The sequence below is a fragment of the Salmo trutta genome, chromosome 26 (assembly GCF_901001165.1).
Source record: "Salmo trutta chromosome 26, fSalTru1.1, whole genome shotgun sequence".
Classification (NCBI taxonomy): Eukaryota; Metazoa; Chordata; class Actinopteri; order Salmoniformes; family Salmonidae; genus Salmo; species Salmo trutta.
In genome coordinates, this window is record NC_042982.1 from 31,704,985 (window position 1) to 31,731,076 (window position 26,092).

At 43.8% G+C, this 26,092-nt stretch overlaps 1 protein-coding gene across 3 annotated transcripts; it reads left to right on the forward strand.

Moving 5' to 3' along the window:
• The first annotated feature begins 5 nt into the window (after nucleotides 1-5).
• On the forward strand, nucleotides 6-25,495 carry LOC115163658 (ephexin-1). Of its 3 annotated transcripts, none has more exons than XM_029715710.1 (16): nucleotides 6-784; nucleotides 1,479-1,808; nucleotides 11,438-11,552; nucleotides 11,941-12,297; nucleotides 12,986-13,071; nucleotides 14,419-14,654; nucleotides 14,801-14,961; nucleotides 15,173-15,325; nucleotides 19,016-19,145; nucleotides 19,274-19,348; nucleotides 21,479-21,568; nucleotides 21,835-21,998; nucleotides 22,197-22,355; nucleotides 22,484-22,563; nucleotides 23,933-24,037; nucleotides 24,154-25,495. In XM_029715710.1, the coding sequence occupies exons 2-16, from the start codon at nucleotides 1,607-1,609 to the stop codon at nucleotides 24,402-24,404; spliced, it is 2,364 nt and encodes a 787-aa protein (XP_029571570.1). In that variant the 5' UTR covers nucleotides 6-784; nucleotides 1,479-1,606; the 3' UTR covers nucleotides 24,405-25,495. The 3 variants fall into 3 exon arrangements, with proteins under 3 accessions (XP_029571570.1, XP_029571571.1, XP_029571569.1); XM_029715711.1 differs by lacking the exon at nucleotides 6-784 and adding an exon at nucleotides 822-847; XM_029715709.1 differs by lacking the exon at nucleotides 6-784 and having other exon boundaries at nucleotides 1,237-1,808.
• The last annotated feature ends 597 nt before the right edge of the window (nucleotides 25,496-26,092 follow it).

Here is a 26,092-nt window from a genome sequence, read left to right on the forward strand (position 1 = left end):
AGGTGAGTCTGGAAAGGTGTGGTGACTGTGCCTTCCTAAATCCATCCCCATTGTTGTTTTGTTGATGTGACGTGAGATTGTTTCTGTTATTATTGAGACGTCAAGAAGATCTCTGTGCCTTATTGTGCCTCTAATCTATTTTTAGAAATGAGTATATTTCTTAATGACACAATAACTATTGTGGTTGGATGATCAAGACAGAAACAGATATTCCTGTGGCGTTCTGTATAAGACATGCAGCTTCAGAGAGCTTGTGTTGTTACTCTGTCAGCCTTTCTTCCCCTATCTTTTGGATGTTGTGTAAATGTGTTTGACCCCCAGCCCCTTTCCGCCTGGTCTGATTAGAGGGAGGGAGTTTGATGGTTCGAGGCGAGCACTCTGCTCATACGAGGCCTCGCTGAGTCTCTTTCTCTGCATTATGTCATAATGGAGCCCTGGAATACTATCTGCTGCTGCTGCGTGGAGAAATATAGAGCGAACTTTGAACTCTATTGGTCAGCTACCTGGAGATAAGGAAGGCAGCGGGGAGCGGGTTTAGAGAGGCCGCCACACGACAAGCAGGACAACACGCGACACGTCAGTTGGAGACGCAGTTTTGTACCACACTGGAGGACCTACAGGAGAACTGGCAGGTGTACTGGCTTTTAATGTGTTCTCTGAGGTGCGATAATAACCCCTATACAGGAGAATATATGGTATACACCACTGGGGAACACATCGAAGATCTTGAGAGGAGGGATATAAAGAAAAGTCCTAAAGGAGGGATCAGTGTTCCCTGGCACAGGTAAGTGGCTTTTCTGGTTCTCCAGGGCACAGAAGAGCAGAGCCGAGACAGTCAGACATGCAGGTGAGGCCAGGCTAGGCTCTGGAATGAAAGTAGGGTCTGCAGTGGTGTTTTCAAAATAAAATACAAATTAAGAGTACAGGTTATTGTATGGGACAATATACAAAAGTTTTTGAGAAAGATAATTAGAAAATGTATTTATTGGTTTCTTTCCATTTTGATAAGAGATGAAAATGTAAAGAAAAAAAAAAGTTATTTGTTGATTTAAAAATCGAATTGTACTAATTTTAAGGTTGTGTCTTTGTATTTGGGGTGGGGTTATAAGAAATTATTGCAAGGGGGAAAAAATGGGGTCCCCAGAAATTCTGGCGGAAGAAATGGGGCCCTCGTTGCAAAAGTTTGAATACGACTGGGTGAGAAGGATAGAGGGAGAAAGAAAAAGAGAGGGCGGGTTATACACGGAATCATTTAGCTTAAGGAGAGAGGGGGCTGACTCTGATTGGCTCCATGGGTAACTAACAACACTCCTGCCCCACAGGCAGGGGGAGGAGAGAGAGAGAGAGAGAGCTACTGGCCTCAGTGTGCCATGCAGTTGTTAACCTATGTGAGAATGAGCCCTGAAGTGTGTGCTGTGTTGTTGTGTTGCCTCACCGGGACTTGAGATTGACAGGGATGGATTTGCTCCTTGATTCAGGCTAACGTTTGATGGATTCTACACTCCCCTCTGCCCTGAAGCCAAACCCTACAGGAACAACCCCACAGTCCCGGATCTGAGAACAGGAGTGGGACACACACCCCAAACGGAGCTTGGAGCTCGTTGTCATGGCGATGACGGCCCTGTTCAGGGGCAAGTGGGGTCAAAAGTCACAGGAGCCCCCTGAGAAGCGGCCCGCAGCAGCCGTGCACTCCAGCAATCACGAGGAGGATGAGGAGGATGACAGGGTCATCGCCCCCATCCGCAGGAACTCCCGCTTCTACCGTTCCATGAGGAAGAAGAGGATGGCCTCGTCAGAACAACCTGACAGTAAGAATAGAATACCCCCCTCTTCCCTTCCGCTCGGAATTTCACCAAGTGTCTGTGTCTTTTGTATGCTACAGTGGAGAGTCATTAAGTTTGAGAATACAATAACTCATTCAGTTTGAAAATACCTGGGATTTAGGTAGCATGGAAATCTGATAATCTATGTCTACAGCAGTTTTAGGAAAGTTCTAAAGTTTGTCTCCATCTAATTTCATGTAAGGCCCTAATTCTAGAGTTTAAACCTGAGCTGGTTGGTTAACTGGATCTCTTTAGTAGTGGTGAAAAAATGACCCAATTTTCATACTTGAGTAAAAGGAAAGATACCTTAGTGGAAAATGACTCAAATAAAAGTGAAAGCCACCCAGTAAAATACTACTTGAGTGAAAGTCGGAAAGTGTTTGGTTTGAAATATACTTAAGTATCAAAAGTAAATTAATTGCTAAAGTACACTACATGACCAAGAATATGTGGACACCTGCTCATCATTAATCATCAGCATTAATATGGAGTTGGTCCCCCCTTTGCTGCTGTAACAGCCTCCACTCATCTGTGAAGGATTTCCACTAGATGTTGAAACATTGCTGCTGGGACTTGCTTCCATTCAGCCACAACTGATGTTGAGCGATTGGGCCTGACTCGCAGTCTGCATTCCAATTCATCACAAAGGTGTTTGATGGGGTTGAGGTCAGGGCTCTGTGCAGGCCAGTCAAGTTCCTTAACACCGATTGGCATTGAGCATGGTGATCTTAGGCTTGTGTGCAGCTGCTCGGCCATGGAAACCCACTTCATGAAGCTCCCGACGAACAGTTCTTGTGCTGATGTTGCTTCCAGAGTCAGTTTGGAACAGTAGTGAGTGTTGCAACCGAGGACAGATGATTTTTAGGCACTACGCGCTTCCGCACTCGGCGGTACCATTCTGTGAGCTTGTGTGGCCTACCACTTTGTGTCTGAGCTGTTGTTGCTCCTTGACGTTTCCACTTCACAATAACAGGACTTACAGTTGACTGTGGCAGCTCTAGCAGGGCAGAAATTTGATGAACTGACTTGTTGGAAAGGTGGCATCGTATGAAGGTGCCACGTTGAAAGTCACTGAGCTCTTCACTAAGGCCATTCAACTGCAAATGTTTGTCTATCGAGATTGCATGGCTGTTTGCACAATTTTTATACACCTGTCAGCAACGGTGTGGCTTAAATAGCCAAATACACTAATTTGAAGGGGTATCCACATACTTTTGTGTATATATAGTGTATACTTAAGCATCAACAGTAATAGTTTAAATAATTTCAAATTCCTTATATTAAAGGAATACTTCGGGATTCTGGCAATGAAACCCTGTTTCTACTTCCCCAGAGTCAGATGAACTCGTGGATACCTTTTTTATGTCTCTGCATCCAGTATGAAGGAAGTTAGAGGTATTCGCGAGCCAATGCAAACTGGTGTTAGAGCAATGACTGGAAGTCTACGATATTTTCTACATGCTAGCAGTTACCACACACTTCCAGTCATTGCGATATAGATACCATAGACTTCCAGTCATTGTGCTAATGCTAAACTCAGCAAAAAAATAAACGTCCTCTCACTGTCAAATGCGTTTATTTTCAGTAAACTTAACATGTGTAAATATTTGTATGAACATAACAAGATTCAACAACTGAGACATAAACTGAACAAGTTCCACAGACATGTGACTAGCAGAAATTGAATAATGTGTCCCTGAACAAAGAGGGGGTCAAAATCAAAAGTAACAGTCAGTATCTGGTGTGGCCATCAGCTGCATTAAGTACTGCAGTGCATCTCCTCCTTATGGACTGCACCAGATTTGTCAGTTCTTGCTGTGAGATGTTACCCCACTCTTCCAGCAAGGCACCTGCAAGTTCCAGACATTTCTGGGGGGAATGGTCCTAACCCTCACTCTCCGATCCAACAGGTCCTAGACGTGCTCAATATGATTGAGATCTGGGCTCTTCGCTGGCCATGGCAGAACACTGGCATTCCTATCTTGCAGGAAATCACACACAGAACGAGCAGTATGGCTGGTGGCATTGTCATGCTGGAGGGTCATGTCAGGATGAGCCTGCAGGAAGGGTACCACATGAGGGAGGAGGATGTCTTCCCTGTAATGCACAGCGTTGAGATTGCCTGCAACGACAACAAGCTCAGTCCGATGATGCTGTGACACACTGCTCCAGACCATGATGAACCCTCCACCTCCAAATCGATCTCGCGTACAGGCCTCGGTGTAATGCTCATTCCTTCAACGATAAATGCGAATCCGACCATCACCCCTGGTGAGACAAAACCGCGACTCGTCAGTGAAGAGCACTTTTTGCCAGTCCTGCCTGGTCCAGCGACGGTGGGTTTGTGCCCATAGGCAACATTGTTGCCGGTGATGCCTGGTGAGGACCTGCCTTACAACAGGCCTACAAGCTCTCAGTCCAGCCTTTCTCAACCTATTGCGGACAGCCTAAGCACTGATGGAGGGATTCTGCATTCCTGGTGTAACTCGGGCAGTTGTTGTTGCCAACCTGTACCTGTCCCGCAGGTGTGATGTTCGGATGTACCGATCCTGTGCAGGTGTTGTTACACCACTGTTCTGCCTCTGCCTCTGTCTCCCTGTAGCGCTGTCTTAGGAGTCTCACAGTATGGACATTGCAATTTATTGCCCTGGCCACATCTGCAGTCCTCATGCCTCTTTGCAGCATGCCTAAGGCATGTTCACACAGATGAGCAGGGACCTGTCACATTCTGACCAGTAAAGGGGTAATTTTGTTATTGTAGTATGGTCAGGATGTGGCAGGGGTGTGTTTGTTTTGTGTTGTTGGGATTTTTGGCTACTGTTCTATGTCATGTATTTCTATGTTCAGGGTTTTGGTTTGGCCTTCAATTGGAGGCAGCTGTTCTTCGTTGCCTCTAATTGGAGGCCATATTTAAGTAGGGGTTTCAGCTTGTGTTTTGTGGGTGTTTGTTTCCATGTATTGTCTGTGTACCTTACAGAACTGTTTGTCTGTCTTTTGTTCAGTGTTCATTTCTTTAATAAACAAGAAGATGATTCACATACCCGCTGCATCTTGGTCCCCTCACTGCGACGAGTGTGACAGGACCCTGGGCAGCTTTCTTTTGGTGTTTTTCAGAGTCCGTAGAAAGGCCTCTTTAGTGTCCTAAGTTTTCATAACTGTGACCTTAATTGCCTACCGTCTGTAAGCTGTTAGTGTCTTAATGACTGTTCCACAGGTGCATGTTCATTAATTGTTCATTGAACAAGCATGGGAAACAGTGTTTAACTTCTTACATCTAGGCGTTCCGCTAGCGGAACCCCTAGCCAACAGCCAATGGGATCGTTGGCGCGAAATACAAAAACAACTAAAATACCACAATTAAATTTTCTCAAACATACGACTATTTTACACCATTTGAAAGATAAACCTCTCCTGAATCCAACCACATTATCCGATTTCAAAAAGGCTTTACAGCGTAAGCAAAACATTAGATTATGTTAGGATACCACCACAGCAAAAAAAAACAACACAGCCATTTTCCTAGCAAGGACAGCCATTTTCCAAGCAAGGGTAGCCGTCCAAAAGCACAAAACCAGCTAAAATGATGCACTAACCTTCGACGATCTTCATCAGATGACACCCACATTGTTAGACAATACATGCATTTTTTGTTCCATCAAGTTCATATTTATATCCCCCCAAAAAAAATTACATTGGCGCGTGACGTTCAGAAAATGTATTCACCCCAGAATTTCCGGTGAACGGGCACCATAATTTACAGAAATACTCATCATAAAAGTTGACAAAATATATAACAATTAATTAAAGAAGTATAGATTAACTATTCCTTTATGCAACCGCTTTGTCAGATTTCAAAATGACTTTACGGAGAAAGCACATTGTTCAATATTCTGAGTACTGAGCCCCAAGCTATTCAGTTAGCCGTCCAGCCACAGCATCCACAAAACGCTGAAATATGTTAAAAATATTATCTTACCTTTGCTGATCTTCGGGCTGAATGCACTCGGAAGGTCTCCCACTTCCACAAGAAATGTAGAATTGTTTGAATTTGTTTGATAAAGTCCATAATTTATGTCGAAATAAATCTGTTTTGATGGCGCGTCCAGATCACCATTCCAAAATGCATCTATCCACCGTCGACGAAAAGTTATAAAGTTCCCTCAGCGTTTGTAGAAACATATCAAACCATGTTCACAATCAATCTTTAGGGTGTTTTTAACGTAGAATTTTGATAATATTCCAACCGTACAATAGCAGATTCATTACAGAAGAAAAATAAAAATGGCTAGCCCTACGTGAGCGCGCACGAGGTAAGTCAATGACACCAGGTCGACCACTTACTGTTCCGGGTATTATTCAATCAAATTGCATTGTAGAAGCCTCAACAGTTCTAATGACTGTTGACATCTAGTGGAAGCCTTAGGAAGTGCAATATGACATCACAGACACTGTAGTTTAGATAGAACATAATTTGAAATGACTACAACCATGTGAGGTCAAACTTCCTGGTTGGATTTTTCTCAGGTTTTTGCCTGCCATATGAGTTCTGTTATACTCACAGACATCATTCAAACAGTTTTAGAAACTTCAGTGTTTTCTATCCAAATCTACTAATAATATGCATATCCTAGCTTCTGAGTCTGAGTAGGAGACAGTTTAATTTGGGTACGTTTTTCATCCGGCCGTGAAAATACTGCCCCCTATAGTGAAGAGGTTATACCCTTTACAATGAAGATCTGTGAAGTTATTTGGATTTTTACAAATTATCTTTGAAAGACAGGGTCCTGAAAAAGGGACGTTTCTTTTTTTGCTGAGTTTAGTTAGCAATTGGTAACGCTTGTTAGCTACTTCCCTCAAACTGCACACAGATACAAAAATTGTATCCACGAATTCATTTGACTCTGGGGAAGTAGATAAAGGGCTTAATTTCCAAAATCCTGAAGTATCCCTTTAAGCAAAACAGATTGCATGAATTTTTTAACATTTTTATTTTATTTACAGATAACCAGGGGCTCAGACATCATTTACAAACTAAGCATTTGTGTTTAATGAGCCTGCCAGATCAGAGGCAGTAAGGATGACCAGGGATGTTCTCTTGATAAGTGTGTGAATTGGAAAATATTCCTATCCTGCTAAGCAATCAAAATGTAAGGAGTACTTTTGGGTGTCAGGGAAAATGTATGGAATAAAAAGTACCTTATTTCTTTAGGAATGTGGTGCAGTAAAAGTTGTCAAAAATAGAAATAGTTGTTATTCTGTGGTGTTCCATAGACCACAGAACAGGAGCAGTTGTATTGTTCTACAGAGAACACAGGCTTGACAGTCGGCCGGTCCTGAAAGCTAATGAAACCAGAGGAACCGGTTCCAGTGTTCTTCTAGCTACCCGCCTTTAACCTCCAGCTTACAAGCTTCATATAGCCTGAGGCTGGAGAGGAGAGCTACCACCACTGAAATGCACCTTTCCCACTGGGCAAAAAATGGTTGAATCAACGTTGTTTCCACATAATTACAATGTGATGACGTTGAATCAACTTGGAAAACTGATTGGATTTACAAAAAGTCATCAACCCGTAAGGGAATTTAGTTTTCTATTAACTGAAATTCAATAACAGGGTGACATTTTTTGTTGTTGACTTCACATTGAATTCAAGTTAAATTCCCACTAGTTGACAACTCAACCAAGTGAAAATCAAAACTAGACGTTGAACTGACGTCTGTTCCCAGTGGGTTGTTAACATTTACTACATACCATAATATATTGCTATTGTCAACAAAGTATTCAGATACATGAATGTGTAGGCCAATGGACAATGAACTGTGTGACTACACTAGTGCATTCTATGGCAGTATTGCATGCTGTTTTTATTTCAACTGTCACGGCTTCTCCTCTGCAGTGCAGGGGTGGTTCCCCCTGCAGGCAGAGGAGGGTCGTTAGTGATTGCAGCTGGTGTGATTGGAGCCACCTGGGCTCAGGGTATTTAACAAACTGCTCCACTAACCTCTCTGTCTTGTCCTGGCTTGCTTCGCTTGCTCTCTTTCTACCTGCTTCTCCAGGTATGATCTGGTTTTGTTTGTTCCTTTGTTGGTTTAGTTAGTTTCCATTCAGTCATGTTAACACACACATTCACGCATCCATGCACCTTACATTATGACATTTCCACACCTCATTCCTTTTTCTTTGTTTATTATAAAACAAAACTATTAACTATAAAGAACTTTTGAATTGGCCTATACCAGTTGTTGATGTCCTCTCATTTTTGCCACAGGTTATGAGCCAGCCTGTGACAAGTGGGGGCTCATCCATAAGTTGTGACACAACCATCCCCCCCCATTTTTGTTTATATCCCCAAATAAAGGTGACACCTGTACGTGGTGCAGGTTTCCAGGAATAGACAGACCGTTCATTTCTCCAGGACTCTTTCCTGGTCCCTGGTAGACTTTGCCCAGCCTGTGGGATAGGCTTTTAGGATGTGAGGGAAATGGCTTTATTTATGACCAGTTAGGTCAGGAGTCAGGTGCCCTAGTTAAACAAGAGTACGTTGTATAACTTTTCATAAAACATATGGGACCATTCTAAAATAGGATGAGAAGAGGTGATACTCTTAGATGACCTAAGCATCAAAGACTGTAGCCGTTGACATTTCATTCTTGAAGGATTTGAGTCCTTTGAGATGAAGTCAAACCATTATTCAACCTATAGTCAAAGCTGGCTACGATTTTCACTTTGGGGATTATCTTATCTCTGTCCAAGTGCTCTTTCTTATTATGGGAGTTGTATAATAATTGTTTAACTTTTTCATTCCCCATATGCTCTCAAAACAATCTTGAATCTACAGGAATGATGTACAGTAATGGTTGGATGAGTTTAGATAGGTTGATGTTTGTATAAATGACCTACATGTTGGCTAGTAAGGAGTTTGTTGTGGATGATCTTACAGTACTGGGACAGCTGCATTTTTAGTGCTGGATTGTGGATGTTTTTTCTCTATGTTGCTATGAACAAGTGCAGTGGGTGCCCTTGTATGGGACTGGAATGGCTGTTTTTCCTAGCCACTAAGGTGTGTGGGAGTGGACTGTCTGTTTCATTGCTACGGAGGTGTGTGTGTGTGGGGGACTGGACTGGCTGTTTCGTGGTGTTTGGTTCTAATTATCAGAGTAAGAACTCAACGGACACTATGAAAGCCCAAACCAAGTTATTCTTCCCAAAGGAACAAACAGCTGGACAGACAACGACGTATTCACACAAGCACTGATATTTAATATTTTCTCCTATGCGGAGTCTCCTCCTACACATCTGAACAGCCAATGCATATTTGTTGCTAGACAGAACCTTATTGATACCTGTTCTTCCTCACTTCATCTGACCTGACCTCTGCCCCAAAGTGCTCACTCCTCCCCAACTCAAGGCTGTCATGGTGATTGGTACCAGTGTCTCTTCTCCTCCCAGATGATCCCTCCCATAGGATCCCTGATGGCTAATAACAACATATCCTGACATAATGTACATGTTATACATTACCCTCTCTCCCTCAGTGACAGGAATAAGTATATTTCATATTCTCAGAACCCAACAGTAGCTACTGAGGTGTGGGACTGGACTGGCTGTTTCATAGCTACTGAGGTGTGTGTGTGTGTGCGACTGGACTGGCTGTTTTATAGCTACTGAGGTGAAGTTACCGCCAGGTAAATCTATGATGTTGAAATGCCTATTTACTCTGTTCCATCTGACTGCGCAATCCACTGTCTTATCAGCTAAACCAGGCAATTTATATACTAGCTCTACACTGTCAAAAGTGTCTAGACATTATCTCCTGTTTCTTTTAGACAAGCATTTGGGTTTTCAACAATAGAGATTTGTAATTACCTTGCTGGCTGTCTCTCTGATATTTGCAACATTGTTTCAACATTGAAATTCAATTTCCAGCTGCTCATTAGCTCATTGTTATGGATATATCCCCCAAAAATCACTAGACAAGAGATTAAACCCAAATGCAGCTACTTTGCTGTTATTCTGGCTACACTGTTAGGCGTGACTGTTAGTAGCTGGCTAGCAAGCAAGGGATAAGAACGTTACCAACCATCATGGCAACGGAACATTTTAGAAAGAACGACTGGGTCGCGTCCATAGATGTAGAACAAAAAAACCTAATGCCTGGGTTGCCTCTCTGGCAACCGATAGAACGAATGACAAGCTGGCTTGGGTACCAACCATTGATTTGGCTGGACTATATCTCATGGAAGTATTAAACAGTATGAATAAGGACATAAAGATTTCAATGAAAATATGTCAATCATTATTTGAATATGTTGGTAACCCGTTGTATGAAAGTGATAATGCCAGAGAAGCTGGTGTTTGGAGGATATATTGGTATGGTTACCTGTCCAAGACGAACCCGTGCCAATATACCCTCAACACCGGCTTCTCGGGCATTATCACTTAACTAGAACATGTGCCTTTGCCCTCTGGTCTTAGATCAGCAGAAAAAGGTGGCACTTAACTGATGCATATCATTCATTACTTAATGGGTGGGTGCATAGAACTTCTGTAACAACAATAACCTGGAACATATGGAAGCAATTGACCCCAAATAAACAGGCGGTAATCTTAAAAAAGGGGAATTTGAAAGGCTAGCTATCCAGATTGGTCCATGTAATCTGAGGTCTTTGGAAAGTCCCTACCTCATTAAAATTGACTTTTTTAAATGGTTAAAGTAAGGGTTAAGGTTTAGGGTAGGGACGTCCCAAGGATCCCGGATAGCACTGACCTATCAAGCTCTTTCATGTCAGTGAAGATTAGATGGGTCAAAGAACAGGAGGTACCTTGGCCACTGGAGTGTTGAAAGTTCAAACTCTATGCCCATTGGCCAGAATCTTATAATGCTATCCCATCTCCATACTCGATTTACCTTATTCCCTTAATCCTTTAAGTGGTGACAGTTTGCCAAGCTTATACTCTTCTGAGGAGTTCTGGGTTAATATTATGGTCTGTCTGAGTCAGCAACCAGGAAGTAGAGGATTCAGCTAGCTAAGGACGAGTTTCCTGACCAAAAATGCTACCACCCCGAAAGTCCAATGTGTTTGTGAGCTCATGTACAACATTCAAAATATAATATTGTCCTTTGTTTTAGTTGTATAGACAATTGTTGACACATCTCAACATCTCTTTTGTTAAATTGGATTCACACAGCTGTTTATCAAGAGCTTAAAGCTGACTAAATCAAATTTCACTCTGAGTGTTCTTGTGAGATAATCACTCACTTAACACACCCACTTGGTGTCAGTTTGCCAGAGGAAATTCAGGCCTGAACGGTGTTAGTCAGTGGTGCAGCAGCTTTTATAGAACCAGAATGGAGCTGCCAGGCAAACAGTGCTATTGAAAAACAATCACTAAGTAGACTAGTTCAGCACAGAGGAAAACCCAGTTATTCATGTGAAAACACACTCTCTCTCTCAATCCAACTCAGGAGGCTCTATTAGCAACACATTCTTCCATCTAAAGGAAGTTTCAAAGTCATGACCACCTGCCAATCAGCTCTGTACTCACTGTGTGTGTGTGGCATGTTTCCTCTTTTCTCACACCCCTTTCCCTTAATTATCTTCTCTCCCTCTTTCAGGCCCTGCAGTCTCTCTGAGGCCTGGCCCAGAGCCCAGCCCAGCCAGCAGGTCAGGCAGCAGCACCCTCAGTGTCCCTGATCTCCAGAAAACTCCCCTATCTCCCCGGGCACGACGGTGAGCCTTGCCATAAGCCAGGACAGACTGATTCAAACCCAGACACTCACACACAGACACAGACTCAAACTGAGAAGCAACCAATTTATCATTGTCTTTTATGAGCTGCCTTTCCATTGAGTGAGAGATGAGCCTAGAGCAAGCTGCACTGCTCTTTGTCCCATATATTGTGTCAAGAAATATCTGTTTTCTGAGTGTTACAGTTAAATTTAGATTTTAGTCATTTAGCAGATGCTCTTATCTAGAGTGACTTAAAGTAGTGAGTGCATACATTTTCATACTTTTTTTGTTACTGTAATACAGTTAGTTATATTTGCCTCATCTTCAAGTAGAGATCTCTTTTGCTTATTGTTGCAGCTGCTTATTACTGTGTACCTGTTGTATGTAGTATGCCAACATCTCCACGTCCACTCCATTCTGGAACTGTGTTGCCAAGCAACGGGGAGCCCAGGAGCCCACACATACTTTCTAGCGGGGCCTCTTCCCCTCTTTGGATGAGGAGCGGAGGAGGGAGGAAGAGCGTATATGCTTCTCCAGCTAGCGGTCAGTGTGGAGGGGGCTCCACTTCCTCCATCTCCGCTTCTAGCGCTCTGTTGTACCGGACACATGGCATGCACGCACACACTGAAGACATGGAGAGCCTCTCAGAACGCACCGCCGCCTGCTCTGTACGGGAGCCCGGAGGGGACACGCAGTCACCGCAATCAGCAGAACAGGGGGTCGACGTAGAGGGAGTCAAACTCAGGTAAAAAGATGGGGAGAAGAACTGTTGGGTTCTGCAAGTGGTAATTATGTGCTAATTGGCAATTGATTAGTGAAAGTGCAGTATGTTGCAGGTGATTTATTTCTGTGTAATAATATGCTGAAGAGGGTGAGCTTTTTGAAGAGGTGCTCAGTGAAGTACTAAAACAGTACGTAGTGAGCTAGGCAGTGTGGGGATAAACATGTACTCTTTTTTTTTGTGCCTGTAGAATGAGAGGAAGTGGGAGTTGCAGCATTTCTGTACCTTCTATCAAATCCATATTGGTAGCAAAAAGGAGTCCCTGGGCTCTGGTTTAAATCTTGCGACATGAATATATTCCTTATTTTATGTGAATCTTTTTAAAATGCATATTATTGATTTTGTGGATGGAATCTCACATAGAAGGAATGTCTGTGGGAACAAGGATCTATTGGTAGCCTGTTGAGATGTGAATATCTAACATTTCTCATGCAGTGTCAGGAGGCCACACATAATGAACAGATGGTATTTGGACAATGTGAAATGAAGTGCTCTCAATCTGACTCTCATAGACCTCCAGATGCTCCAATGATTGTCCTCGAATTGTTGTAAATTATAGGATGAACAGTGCTTTGCCGTTGACGTCAAAGCATCTCCTTGCTCATCTCTCGTCTTTATTTTTCTCTTTCTCTCATTCTCTCTCTCTACTCAGGTTGGTGAGCAATGGGGAAAGAAAGGGCTCAACACCATTGAAAATAGAATCCATCTGCTACAGTCTCAACATTGTCAAGAACATTGGTGAGAAATGTAGCCAGTAGAAGTGTCAATTCCATGCAAGTTGGAGGTAACATATGTATTCCACCCATAGCACTTCAACCTCCAGAGCTGCTGCTGCACTGATGTAATGATATTCTCTGTTCTGCTGTTAACAACAACCTATCTATCCTATGACATTGCCTTAAAAAGAACAAGATTTCCCTGAAGTTGCATCCATCTATCACTTAAAATATCACTGTGCATCCGTCAAGGTTGAAGGTTAAGTTTAGTGTGTGGCGGGGCTCTGTTCTCTTTACTTACAGTAATGGGTATAGATGAGTTCAGAGCAAGGTCAAAGGTCAGGTGCTGCACACTTGCAGGGTGAAAGATCATGTGCTTCACACCTGTTCTGTTGTGTAAATAAAAGGATGTCCTTTGAACAGATGCATTAATAGAAGAACTCAGGCGAAAGTGCTTCTTGTCAACATGTTGGTTCAAGCATGCCTCTTTCTCCTTCTCTCTCAATCTTACCCTCTCTCTCCATCTCACTCTGCCTGTCTTTATATCCCTCTTCTCTCTCTCCCTCTCTTATATAAGTGTCAATACCAGACACCCACCTACAATAGGTTAGCATTTGAATCTGACTTAGGGGGCTTATGCAACTGTTTCCTGCTGTTCAACGTCACCTTAACCTCTATGTAGGGTGAGAGGACAGAACACACTCACACATACACACAGTGCCAATGTTCTCCTCCACAGCTAACCACCTCGCTTATCAATGTGCAAATATCCAGCCCTCTTTCACCTGAAACTGGCTGAGGGAAAGGTAAAGAGGACTGATAGAGAAATGTGAAGTCAGTCAGCCATTGGTGGCCTGCCAATATGCAAAGGAGATGAGATCCATTCTTGCAAAGGAGATGAGATCCATTCTTGCAAAGGAGATGAGATCCATTCTTGCAAAGGAGATGAGATCCATTCTTGCAAAGGAGATGAGATCCATTCTTGCAAAGGAGATGAGATCCATTCTTGCAAAGGAGATGAGATCCATTCTTGCATAAGAGATGAGATCCATTCTTGCATAAGAGATGAGATCCATTCTTTCCAAATTGACTGTACACAATAACTCATGTCCTTACAACTCTACGATTTCACATAAATATAAAGGGAACATTTTAGTTCTAGGTAACGGGGGTCAATGTAAAGACAAGTGTAGTTGTGAGTTATACGTTTGATTCCCCCATGGGCCACATGCTGTGTGATGTGGCTTCAGACTAAAGTGTCAGCTAAATATCCCTAATAATATAATATTATCAAACCTGACCATGTGCTCAGACTCATGTTGTCTTCCTTCTGTCTTTTCTTTCTATTTTGTCCCTTTTTTCCCTCCAGCCTTCCTGTACCAGGAGTACCGGGACACATCCAAGCAGCAGGAGATCGAGCAGCGACGGCAGCAGGAAGGGTTGACCTATGGGGTCAGCGCAGGGCTAGGGGTGAGGTCCCCACCAGCCCTGCAGCTGCAGCTGAGGAACAACTCCCGCTCTCTGAGTCTGTGGCAGAACCTGGAGGTTGTGCAGCAGAGCGGCCTGCTCACCCAGCTACCGCAGAGAGAGATCATCATACAAGAGGTGTGAGGTCAAAGGTCATACAGTAGAGGGAAGGGCTGTACAGCAGAGAGAGGTGAAAGGTTATACTGTAGGGTAAAAAGTTCAGAGGTCTTACCTGAATGGTAAGTGAGTGCCTTCTTGACCTGTGTCTTCTCTCTCTTCTCTAGGCCATGTTTGAGCTGGTAACCTCAGAGGCGTCCTACTACAAGAGTCTGGAGGTGCTGGAGACCCACTTCCTGAAGAACCCTGTGCTGGTCAACACACTCAGCCAATCAGACATGCACTTCCTGTTCTCCAACATTGAGGAGGTGATGAAGGCCAGCGAGAGGTAAGAGAAGCGTTTGTCTGACTAATCAGCCCCCCATCCTCTCTGCAATGTTTGATTACTGACACCACTAAACTGCTGTTAAGCTTTCTGAAAGTAAAAAGCAAACAAGTCCTTAATCATCTTTCATTCCATATCATACTGTAATAGTTGTATGGTGATATTTATTCACCTGTCCCCTGCTGCTGACGTCATACTATTCATCCTTCCTTAGGTTCCTAATGGACCTGGAGAACCGCATCGAACAGTCCCTCCAGATCTCAGAGGTGTGTGACATCGTCCACCAGCACGCCGTCAAGCACTTCCATGTCTTTATCACCTACGTCATCAACCAGGTGTATCAGGAGAAGAACTACCGACGCATTCTGTGGGTAACCCTCCAACTGTCTACAGTAGTACCATATGTTGTATAACCTCTCTATGCAGTAATACAATAGAGATGGTGTTGTGGTTGGTATGGCAGCTGTGCCAAACTGTTGATCATCACAGATCATTGTTTTCAATTTAGAGTTGACTGTTGAGTAAGACTATCTATGTGGTTTATGTGCAGTAGACCTATGTACTGTATGTGTACTCACTGAATAAAATGGTCTGTGAGTTGTATGACAGCATACCTGACAGAATAACACATGACTTTCAGCACAGTGGAAAGTGGCTGTCCATCATATTGACTGAACAGAACAAATCCTTGAGAAAGAACCTTGAGCTGTGGCTATGATAACAACAGAACACCTCTGCATTGAATAACATTTTGTTCACCTGTCCTGATCTGGATGAAGCACACACACACACACACACACTTCACCCCTCTATCTGTGTGTGTGTGTGTGTGTGTGTGTGTGTGTATGTGTCCCTACTTGTGTCTGGGCTGATTGGTCTCTGTGCCTATAGAGATTGTTCTCGCTCGCTCTCGCGCGCTCTCGCGCGCTCTCGCGCGCTCTCTACATTGTAGAATAATAGTATTTGAGATTCTTCAACATAGCTACCCTTTGCCTTGATGACAGCTTTGCACACTCTGCGGTCCAACTCATCCCAAACTGTCTCAATTGGGTTGAGGTCGGGTGATTATGGAGGCTAGGTCATCTGATGCATCACTCTCCTTCTTGATCAAATAGCGCTTACACAGTCTGGAGGCGCGTTGGGTCATTTTCCTGTTGAAAAACAAATGATAGTCCCACTAAGCGCAACCCAGATGGGATGGTGTATTGCTGCAGAATGCTGTGGCCATGCTGGTTAAGTGTGCCTTGAATTATAAATAAATCATTGAGTGTCACCAGCAAAGCCCCCCCACACCATCACAGCTCCTCCTCCATGCTTCACAGTGGGAACCACACATGTGGAGATCATCCGTTCACCTACTCTGCGTCTCACAAAGACACGGCAGTTGGAACCAAAAATATCAAATTTGAACTCATCAGACCAAAGGACAGATTTCCACCATTTATGTCCATTGCTCGTGTTTCTTGGCCCAAGCAAGTCCGTTCATCTTATTGGTTTCCTTTAGTAGTGGTTTCTTTGCAGCAATTCGACCATGAAGGCCTGATTTACCCAGTCTCCTCTGAACAGTTGATGTTGAGATGTCTGTTATTTGAACTGTGCAAAGCACTCCTCTGCAGCAGAGTTAACTCTCGGTCTTCCTTTCCTTGGGCGGTCCTCATGAGAGCAAGTTTCATCATAGTGCTTGATGGTTTTTGTGACTGCACTTGAAGATACTTTCAAAGTTCTTGAAATGTTCTGTAATGACTGACCTAAATGTCTTAAAGTAATGATGGACTGTCATTTCTCTTTGCTTATTTGAGCTGTTCTTGACATAATATGGACTTGATCTTTTACCAAATAGGGCTATGTTCTGTATACCGTCCCTACCTTGTCACAACACAACTGATTGTCTCAAACGCATTAAGAAAGAAAGAAATTCCACAAAATGGACGTGCTCAGTCCCATCATGTACTCCCTGTTCACTCATGACTGCATGGTCAGGCACGACTCCAACACCATCATCAAGTTTGCGGATGACACAACAGTGGTAGGCCTGATCACCGACAACGATGAGACAACCTATAGGGAGGAGGTCAGAGACCTGGCCGTGTGGTGCCAGGACAACATCTCCCTCAACGTGATCAAGACAAATGAGATGATTGAGGACTGAGCACGTCCCCATTCTCATCGATGGGGCTGTAGTGGAGCAGGTTGAGAGCTTCAAGTTCCTTGATGTCCACATCACCAACAAACTATCATGGTCCAAACACACCAAGACAGTTGTGAAGAAGGCACGACAACGCCTATTACCCCTCAGGAGACTGAAAAGATTTGGCATGGGTCCTCAGATCCTCAAAGTTCTACAGCTGCACCATCGAGAGCATCCTGACCTGATATGGCAACTGCTCGGCCTCCGATCGCAAGGCACTACAGAGGGTAGTGCGTACGGCCCAGTACATCACTGGAGCCAAGCATCCTGCCATCCAGGACCTCTATACCAGGCGGTGTCAGAGGAAGGCCCTACAAATTGCCAAAGACTCCAGCCACCCGAGTAATAGACTGTTCTCTCTGCTACCGCATGGCAAGCGGTACCGGAGCGCCAAGTCTAGGTCCAAAAGGCTTCTTAACAGCTGCTACCCCCAAGCCATAAGACTCCTGAACAGCTTATCAAATGACTACCTGGACTATTTGCATTGACCCACCTCCATTTTTACGCTGCTGCTACTCTCTGTTTATTATCTATGTATAGTCCCTTTACCTCTACCTACATGCACATTACATCAACTAACCTGTAGCCCCGCACATTGACTCGGTACCAGTACCCCCTGTATATAGCCTTGTTACCGTTTTATTTTTTTAATTCTTTTTTTTTTGCTTCAGTTGATTTTATTAAATATTTTCTTAACACTCAATTTTCTTAACTGCATCGTTGGTTAAGGGCTTGTAAGTACGCATTTCACTAAAATCTACACCTGTTGTATCCGGTGCATGTGACATAACGTTTTATTTGATTTAATACGGTGTTGGGCCACCATGAGCCAGAACAGCTTCAATGTACCGTGGCATAGATTCTACATGTGTCTGGAACTCTGTTGGAGGGATGCGACACCATTCTTCCATCAAACCATTCAGTGGCCAATCGTGCCCTATGGATGGGGGCATTGTCATCCTTTGGGGGAATAGCCATGGTAGCCAAAATAATGGACTACCCAGCATTTTTATACGTGAACCTAAGCACAATGGGATGTTAATAGCTTCATTAACTCATGAACAACACCTGTGTGGAAGCACTTACTTTCAATGTACTTTGTATCCATTATTTACTCAAGTGTTTCCATTATTTTGGCAGTTACCGGTATGTGCTGTATTGACATATTCCATATAATGTGATATAGCGATCATCGGCATAGCATTAACGACCATTAATGACATATAGAACGTCAGTGACTGTGTTCTGAGTCACCAAGGTATTGGTGACGTTAGTGTGAGCAGCTGTTTAGCCCTGCTGGCTGGGAGATTCTTAAGAGGTTTTCACTGATGCCTCTCATTCCTAACCCGATTATTGACAGGCTGCATGTAGCTTGCGTCAAAATTTTGTAAAGGCGATTGTTGTCCTCTCTATGCAAAAAACCCTCTAATTCTTATTAAACACTGTGTGGAAAGAACTAAGCTTGCTGAGCTAGAGATCAAGCTAACTTTAGCGAGGGAGACCTCTGCTGGGCAGTTGGTTGTACTGCCAAGACAGTGTGAAGTCATAGTCAGCAGGTGGCTGTGGTTTTCAGTAGGTCACATTGTATGGAAGGATGGATCTGTGAGGTCTGTGTGTTTGGACTTGCCTGGATGACGTCAGTGTGATGATTTGTTGCTCATGTAGTAGTCTGCTGCAACATATATCAACTCTGAAGCTTGTCTACTCTCTGCGTGGACCGTATGGGGTCAGACAACATCACTGATTCAGTCTGGGGTTGTTTGAACATGCCTGTGTTTTGTGTTGGCTGTCTTTGTGGTGGTTTGAACATGCCTGTGTTTTGTGTTGGCTGTCTTTGTGGTGGTTTGAACATGCCTGTGTTTTGTCCAGACAGGGAAATCAGTTATTCCGGGAGGCCATGGTTCAGCTGGAGAACCATCCGTGTGTCCGAGGCCTGTCCTTCACATCCTTCCTCATCCTCCCCTTCCAGAGGATCACACGACTCAAAATGCTGGTCCAGGTAAACATGGTGCTTCTTAAAAGTTAATAATAGTTGTGATAATGCTTTACTGTGTGCTAACATATTGCAGTATCAGTATTCAGGATGTAGGTTTTGCTTTGAACTTCTGATGCTGTGTTTGCTTGCAGAACATTCTGAAGAAGGCAGAGGAGAATTCAGAGATTGAGGCTAATGCCATCAAGGCTCACCAGCAGCTGGAGCAGGTACAGTAGTGAGGGGTGCTGACTTTGCTTGGGTCCAGTACTGACGCAGGTACAGTAACAGTACCAAACCAGTTTACAGTACCAAACCAGTCTGGGAGAGATGAAAGCATGCTGGATTTGGTTCAGTACTGGCCTGGGGCGTGTTGGAGGAAGTAGTGCTGGTGGTGATTATAGGCTCAGGGCATGTCATGGTGTTGAGTGTTACATTAAAAAACAATCATCGCCATCATCATGTTGAGAAGACTTAGTCTTGTCACGCCTCTCTATGCTTTGTATGGAATGATGATTGTCATGAGGTTAATTGTCGTCGCCACAAACAAAGGAATGTGGTTTTAATTGGAGCATAGCCTACATAAACATAGACATAAACATAGGGTTTTAATTGGAGCATAGCCTACATAAACATAGGGTTTTAATTGGAGCATAGCCTACATAAACATAGGGTTTTAATTGGAGCATAGCCTACATAAACATAGGGTTTTAATTGGAGCATAGCCTACATAAACATAGGGTTTTAATTGGAGCATAGCCTACATAAACATAGGGTTTTAATTGGAGCATAGCCTACATAAACATAGGGTTTTAATTGGAGCATAGCCTACATAAACATAGGGTTTTAATTGGAGCATAGCCTACATAAACATAGGGTTTTAATTGGAGCATAGCCTACATAAACATAGGGTTTTAATTGGAGCATAGCCTACATAAACATAGGGTTTTAATTGGAGCATAGCCTACATAAACATAGGGTTTTAATTGGAGCATAGCCTACATAAACATAGGGTTTTAATTGGAGCATAGCCTACATAAACATAGGGTTTTAATTGGAGCATAGCCTACATAAACATAGGGTTTTAATTGGAGCATAGCCTACATAAACATAGGGTTTTAATTGGAGCATAGCCTACATAAACATAGGGTTTTAATTGGAGCATAGCCTACATAAACATAGGGTTTTAATTGGAGCATAGCCTACATAAACATAGGGTTTTAATTGGAGCATAGCCTACATAAACATAGGGTTTTAATTGGAGCATAGCCTACATAAACATAGGGTTTTAATTGGAGCATAGCCTACATAAACATAGACATAAACATAGGGTTTGCGCTCTGAAACAGGTTCAGCACCCATTCCATTGGACTCACATTTTGCATATATTATATACCTCCCAGTAATGTTCTGTTAAAAAGACTCTCCGGTACTTTTGTATACATTTTTGCCAGTAGTTCTGAAAGTAGTGCTCACGAGCCAAAAGTGGTGCCCGAAAATGTGGTACTACGTCACATATGTGCAGATATGTTAACCACATCATTGCTCTCTCTCTCGCTCTTCTGTCTGTGCACCTTGCTAGCTGCCTCTCAAATGGCGAGGGCTGAAACTCATTGGCTAGAACTGGAATTGCTAGGGGGCTGGCCCCCGTGTGGGAAAATTTAGGGAAAATGGCGCCGCTTAGCTTCCAGTAAACAGTCGCTTTCAAACTAGGGAATTTGTGGCTAATTGAGGTAAGACAGTAATTCTGTTTATAGATTATGCATGTTTGTACAATGGCATTGTTGAATACTCCTTTCTGATTGGCTTGAAGGGCATTCTAGAGTACCCATTATGTCCCTATAACGCATGGTATATTTGCAAGTCAGAATTCAATGGTTATATTTCCTTTTTACATGTTTTGTTTGAGCTGCTGTTGAATTCAATTTTCGTAATAGCAAGCAAGGACTGATGGTTTGGTTAGCTAAACTAGTAGGTCTGTTTGGTTACCACGGCAACTACTGTAGCTATCTAGTAAACTTGCTAGATACTTCAGTGGGTGTTGAACACATTTCTACTGGCAAATTAACATATATTTATAGTGGCAAATGTGTTTAATTATAGCCATGGTATTAAAGGGATAATCAACTTGGTGTTCCACTCCTTTAGCGCGTCTTGGAAAAACTTCCATGTCATTCATTATTTTCCATAGAACGCATAGCCCCTCATTGATTATCCCTTACATCCAGCTCAAAGCGGGAGGTTTAAAAAATGCTTAGTCGCCAAAGTTCTGGAGCATGTCTTAACTGACTAAAAACAATTCCAAGGGAGCCTTGGGATGTGTTCCTTTATATTTAATGGTTTGTTTGTGTGCATGTCAGATTGTGAAGGAGTGCAACGAGGGTGTGAGGAAGATGAGTCGTACAGAGGAACTCATCAGCATTGAGAAAACACTGGAGTTCAAGTCTAAGGTACCTGCAGCTGCCAGTCATGTGACAGCATGTCAATATTCTGTATAGAAAAACAGTTACACTGCCAGACTGGCACAAACAGACTTAGTCAAAGGTTATCTATCGCAGTTAGGGTTATTGTCTGTTTGAATCCTTTAAGGAGGTCGATGGACCAAAAATGTTGGCATTTCAAATATAAAAACTATTGTAAAAAAAAAAGATCTCCATGATTTATAATAACCCTGAGTTGAACTCTGACCTTGTGAACTGTGACCCTTTCCCTCCAGTCGGTGCCGGTGATCTCCCACTCCCGCTGGTTGCTGAAGAAGGGTGAGGTGCAGCAGATGGCCGGGCCCAAGAGCACTAGGACCATGCGGAGCAAGAAGCTCCACCACCCTGTCTACCTGTTCCTCTTCAACAACCTGCTGCTGATCACCAAGCGCAGCTCCAGGTCAGCACATGACATCATCACACAGACAGCTAGTGGTCATTGGTGGTCACAGCACACCCACTTTCAGTCTGGGACTTTCTATTGCTCCCCCACGTCACATTATTTTGTATACAGGCAGTTTCGAAGTCTACTACCTGCCAAACTGCCCTGTGCTCACAGCAGGGTTTGTTTGTTTATATATGTATGTGTGTGTGTCAGTGGTGAGAAGTTCCAGGTGCTAGACTCGTGCACGCGGGCTATGCTGAGGACTGAGGACCTGGAAGACCAGGGTCAGATGCTGGCCAATGTGTTCAACCTGAAACTCCTGGAGAACCAGGAGGAGAGGCCTGTCAACTACATGCTCAAGACCTCCAGCATGTGAGCGACTACAACTAATAGTATTATATGAGTCTCAAGACCCCTCGGCACCTAGTGTACAGTATTTCTCTGTATGTCATTGTTTATAACGAATCAATCTCCCATGTGTTCCTGTGTGCTGCTGCCAGGAGTGATAAGCTGCGGTGGATTTGTGCTCTCACGCCAAATCGCCGCACACGATTCATGTCCACCAGCGCCCATCAACCAGGTGAGACGTACACAAAGATGACACACACCGACTCAGAGATCACATCCACTACTCACAGCTGAACTCTTAGGTACCAAATACCAGGTGGTATATACACTACATGACCAAAAGTATGTGGACACCTGCTTGTCGAACATCTCATTCCAAAATCATGGGCATTAATATGGAGTTGGTCCCCCCCCTTTGCTGCTATAACAGCCTCCACTCTTCTGGGAAGGATTTCCACTAGATGTTGGAACATTGCTGCGGGGACTTGCTTCCATTCAGCCACAATATTATTAGTGATGTTGGGCGATTAGGCCGGGCTCGCAGTCAGCATTCCAATTCATCTCAAAGGTGCTTGATGGGGTTGAGGTCAGGGCTCTGTGCAGGCCAGTCAAGTTCTTCCACAATCTCAACAAACCACTTCTGTATGGACCTCGCTTTGTACACAGGGATGTTGTCATGCTGAAACAGGAAATGGCCTTCTCCAAACTGTTGCCACAAAGTAGGATGCACAGAATCATCCAGAATGTCATTGTATGCTGTTGAGTTTAGATTTCTCTTCACTGGAACTAAGGGACCTAGCCCGAACCGTGAAAAACAGCCCCAGACCATTATTCCTCATCCACCAAACAGTAGGCACTATGCATTGGGGCAGGTAGCGTTATCCTAGCATCCGCCAAACCCAGATTTGTCCGTCGGACTGCCAGATGGTGAAGTGTGATTCATCACTCTAGAGAACGCGTTTCCACTGCTCCAGAGTCCAATGGCGGTGAGCTTTACACCACTCCAGCTGATGCTTGGCATGGCGCATGGTGATCTTAGGCTTGTGTGTGGCTGCTCGGCCATGGAAACCTATTTCATTAAGCTCCCAACGAACAGTTCTTGTGCTGATGTTGCTTCCAAAGGCAGTTTGGAACTTGGTAGTGAGTGTTGCAACCAAGGACAGACGATTTTTATGTGCTATGCACTCAGCAGTCCCGTTCTGTGGGCTTGTGTGGCCTACCACTTCGCGGCTGAGCCGTTGTTGCTCCTAAACGTTTCCACTTCACAATAAGTGTAGTTGACCAGGGAAGCCCCAGCAGGGCAGAAATTTGACGAACTGACTTGTTGGAAAGATGGCATCCTATGACGGTGCCACTTTGAAAGTCACTGAGCTCTTCAGTAAGACCATTCTACTGCCATTGTTTGTCTATGGAGATTGCATGGCTTTGTGCTCTATTTTAAACCTGTCAGCAACGGATGTGGTTGAAATGGCCAAATCCACTAATTTGAAGGGGTGTCCACATACTTTTGTGTATATAGTGTATGTTATTAATGGGCCATGGGGTGTGTGTGTGTGTGTGTGTGTGTGTGTGTGTGTGTGTGTGTGTGTGTGTGTGGTCAGCTTCTCCCCAGGTCCAGTGTATTCAGTCGTACTCGTCTCAGGAGCCAGATGAGCTGTCCATTGAGATGGCTGACTTGCTGAACATCCTGGAGAGGACAGATGATGGTGAGACCAGACAACATATCTCCTGGGAGATGTTATTACTAGGACCTCTACTGTAGATTCACCAGGCTGCCTGTTATTTAATATCTCTCGCTTTTTCCTCTCTATCACCCCCTCAGGCTGGATGATGGGTGAGAGGCTCCATGATGGAGAGAGGGGCTGGTTCCCCTGTCGGGTGGTAGAGGAGATCCAGAACCAGGAAGTGCGGGCCCAGAACCTCAGGGAGTGCCAGAGGATCCACCTGGCCCAGGGAGGGGGTGCTTCCTCAGGGGCCAGACTGGGCTCCAGGGGGGCCAGACGCACCCCCAAAACACCCAAAGTCTCCAACTTTTTTGGTACCTGGACTGACCAGTCAGAGGAGGACCAGTGAAGCACATAATATTCCACTCTGAAAGTGATTGCTGCCAGGGGGTTCCAACCAATCTTTACTGGACCACATGGGTCAAATGACAGAGATCATGTGATTTCAGCATGGGATTGCATTGGAGGAAGTGATGCAATGACATTATTTCCTGTTAACTGTTTCCCCTTCTCCGGTGGTTTTGGTGTGCCAGGGTTTAGGGTCCCAGGCTGCAGGGTCCCAGGCTCCAGGGTTTAGGGTCCCAGGCTCCCCTGATGCGTCCTACGATCAGAGCACTTCGTCCATAACTCCAACACACTGCATGTCTTACACTACTTCCAGTGGAATGATAAAGCACTAAGTCTAACTGTAAAGCTAGGCTCCGGTGGAACAGGAGCTATGCATGTGATGGGGGGAGAGGATAACCACAGAAACAGTTCAAGGGGATGGCAGCATGTGAATGTATCGTAACCTTGCCTCAACTGCATGGGTGTGATTTTGTTCTTTCATTTTTTTAAAGCGCTTCTTTGCTTGAGAGTTAAATCCCCCAGAACAATGGCTTGGCGATCCACCCTTTTGTAAAGAGCAACTCCTCCTATTGAAACCATTCAAGAAGCAAGTTTTAAAAACAGGCCACCAGCATTGAATGGAAATTAACCATGAATGTTTCATGATTCTGTATAGTAAAGAGAACAATCACATGACTGGGTGCTCAGTATTGGGCTGGAGGTAATCGACTGGCGAAGACGAGCACTACAGAATCACAGGCCTTGCTTACACAGAGGACGTGTTCTGGGGGTCAGTTCCCTCGCCAATACTGATATGCTACTTACACACGCGCACACACAAACAAACACTTGGGGAAATCCAGCACAACCTGTCTAACACCAAAAACCCTCCAGACACCAGGTCCTGAAGTATCTGCACAGAATGTGCCAGCACACTGACAGAACTGCAATGGCATGCGAGTGACAAAACGTGTGTGTGATGAGTACAGTATGTGTATTGTAAGCCTTGAATATTCAATATGTGATGAAATAATTACTAAATAATTGTGTAATTTCATTATGTAAGAAGTAATTTATTGTTAATAAAATCTAAATGTGAAATTCAAATGGAAATTATTTGTGTTTAACTGTTTCGACTGGTATTTAGCCCACGTGTTGAGCACTGTTTTAGGTTTATCTCTGAATGACTTCCTGGTAATGTGAAGAAATGTTTTACCCTGAATAAAGATTATCAGGTGGTGAATCAGAGCCGTCTTCCTGACACAATATTCATGTTTACAAAACATTAGACAAACATACCATCTATTAACATACTACCTGAACTGTTGAGCATTACTATTATGTATTAATATATAATGGTATAATATATAATAGGTGGCAGGTAGTCTAGTGCAGCCAGACAAAACCGGTCCGTGGAGGAATATTTTGTAATGAATATCATTTTTGGGCCGCGACATATTTGACTTCAATAAATAGGCCAATTTGAGGTGGGCCTACTTGCGCAATGCGCTGAACTATGCATGCTGCAGTCTAGGATAAAGATGGGATATATTTTGAACCGAGGCTGCCGTAAACTAATTGTGTTGCCATGACGAAGTATAGCTACACTAAGCACACACACATACTAGTATAGCCCTGCCGCGCAGCATGCACGCTCACTCTCTCCCTGGATTTGTTTAAAATGACAGCTGCACACCAAAACCTGTCTGT

What these genes read in the sequence shown, in the direction of transcription:
- LOC115163658 (XM_029715710.1), top strand. Translation starts at nt 1,607, where the DNA reads ATGGCGATGACGGCCCTGTTCAGGGGCAAGTGGGGTCAAAAGTCACAG. An exon ending in GTGATGAAGGCCAGCGAGAG is followed by an intron (nt 14,962 to 15,172) that starts GTAAGAGAAGCG and finishes ATCCTTCCTTAG; the next exon opens with GTTCCTAATGGACCTGGAGA. An exon ending in AAGAACTACCGACGCATTCT is followed by an intron (nt 15,326 to 19,015) that starts GTGGGTAACCCT and finishes TGTTTTGTCCAG; the next exon opens with ACAGGGAAATCAGTTATTCC.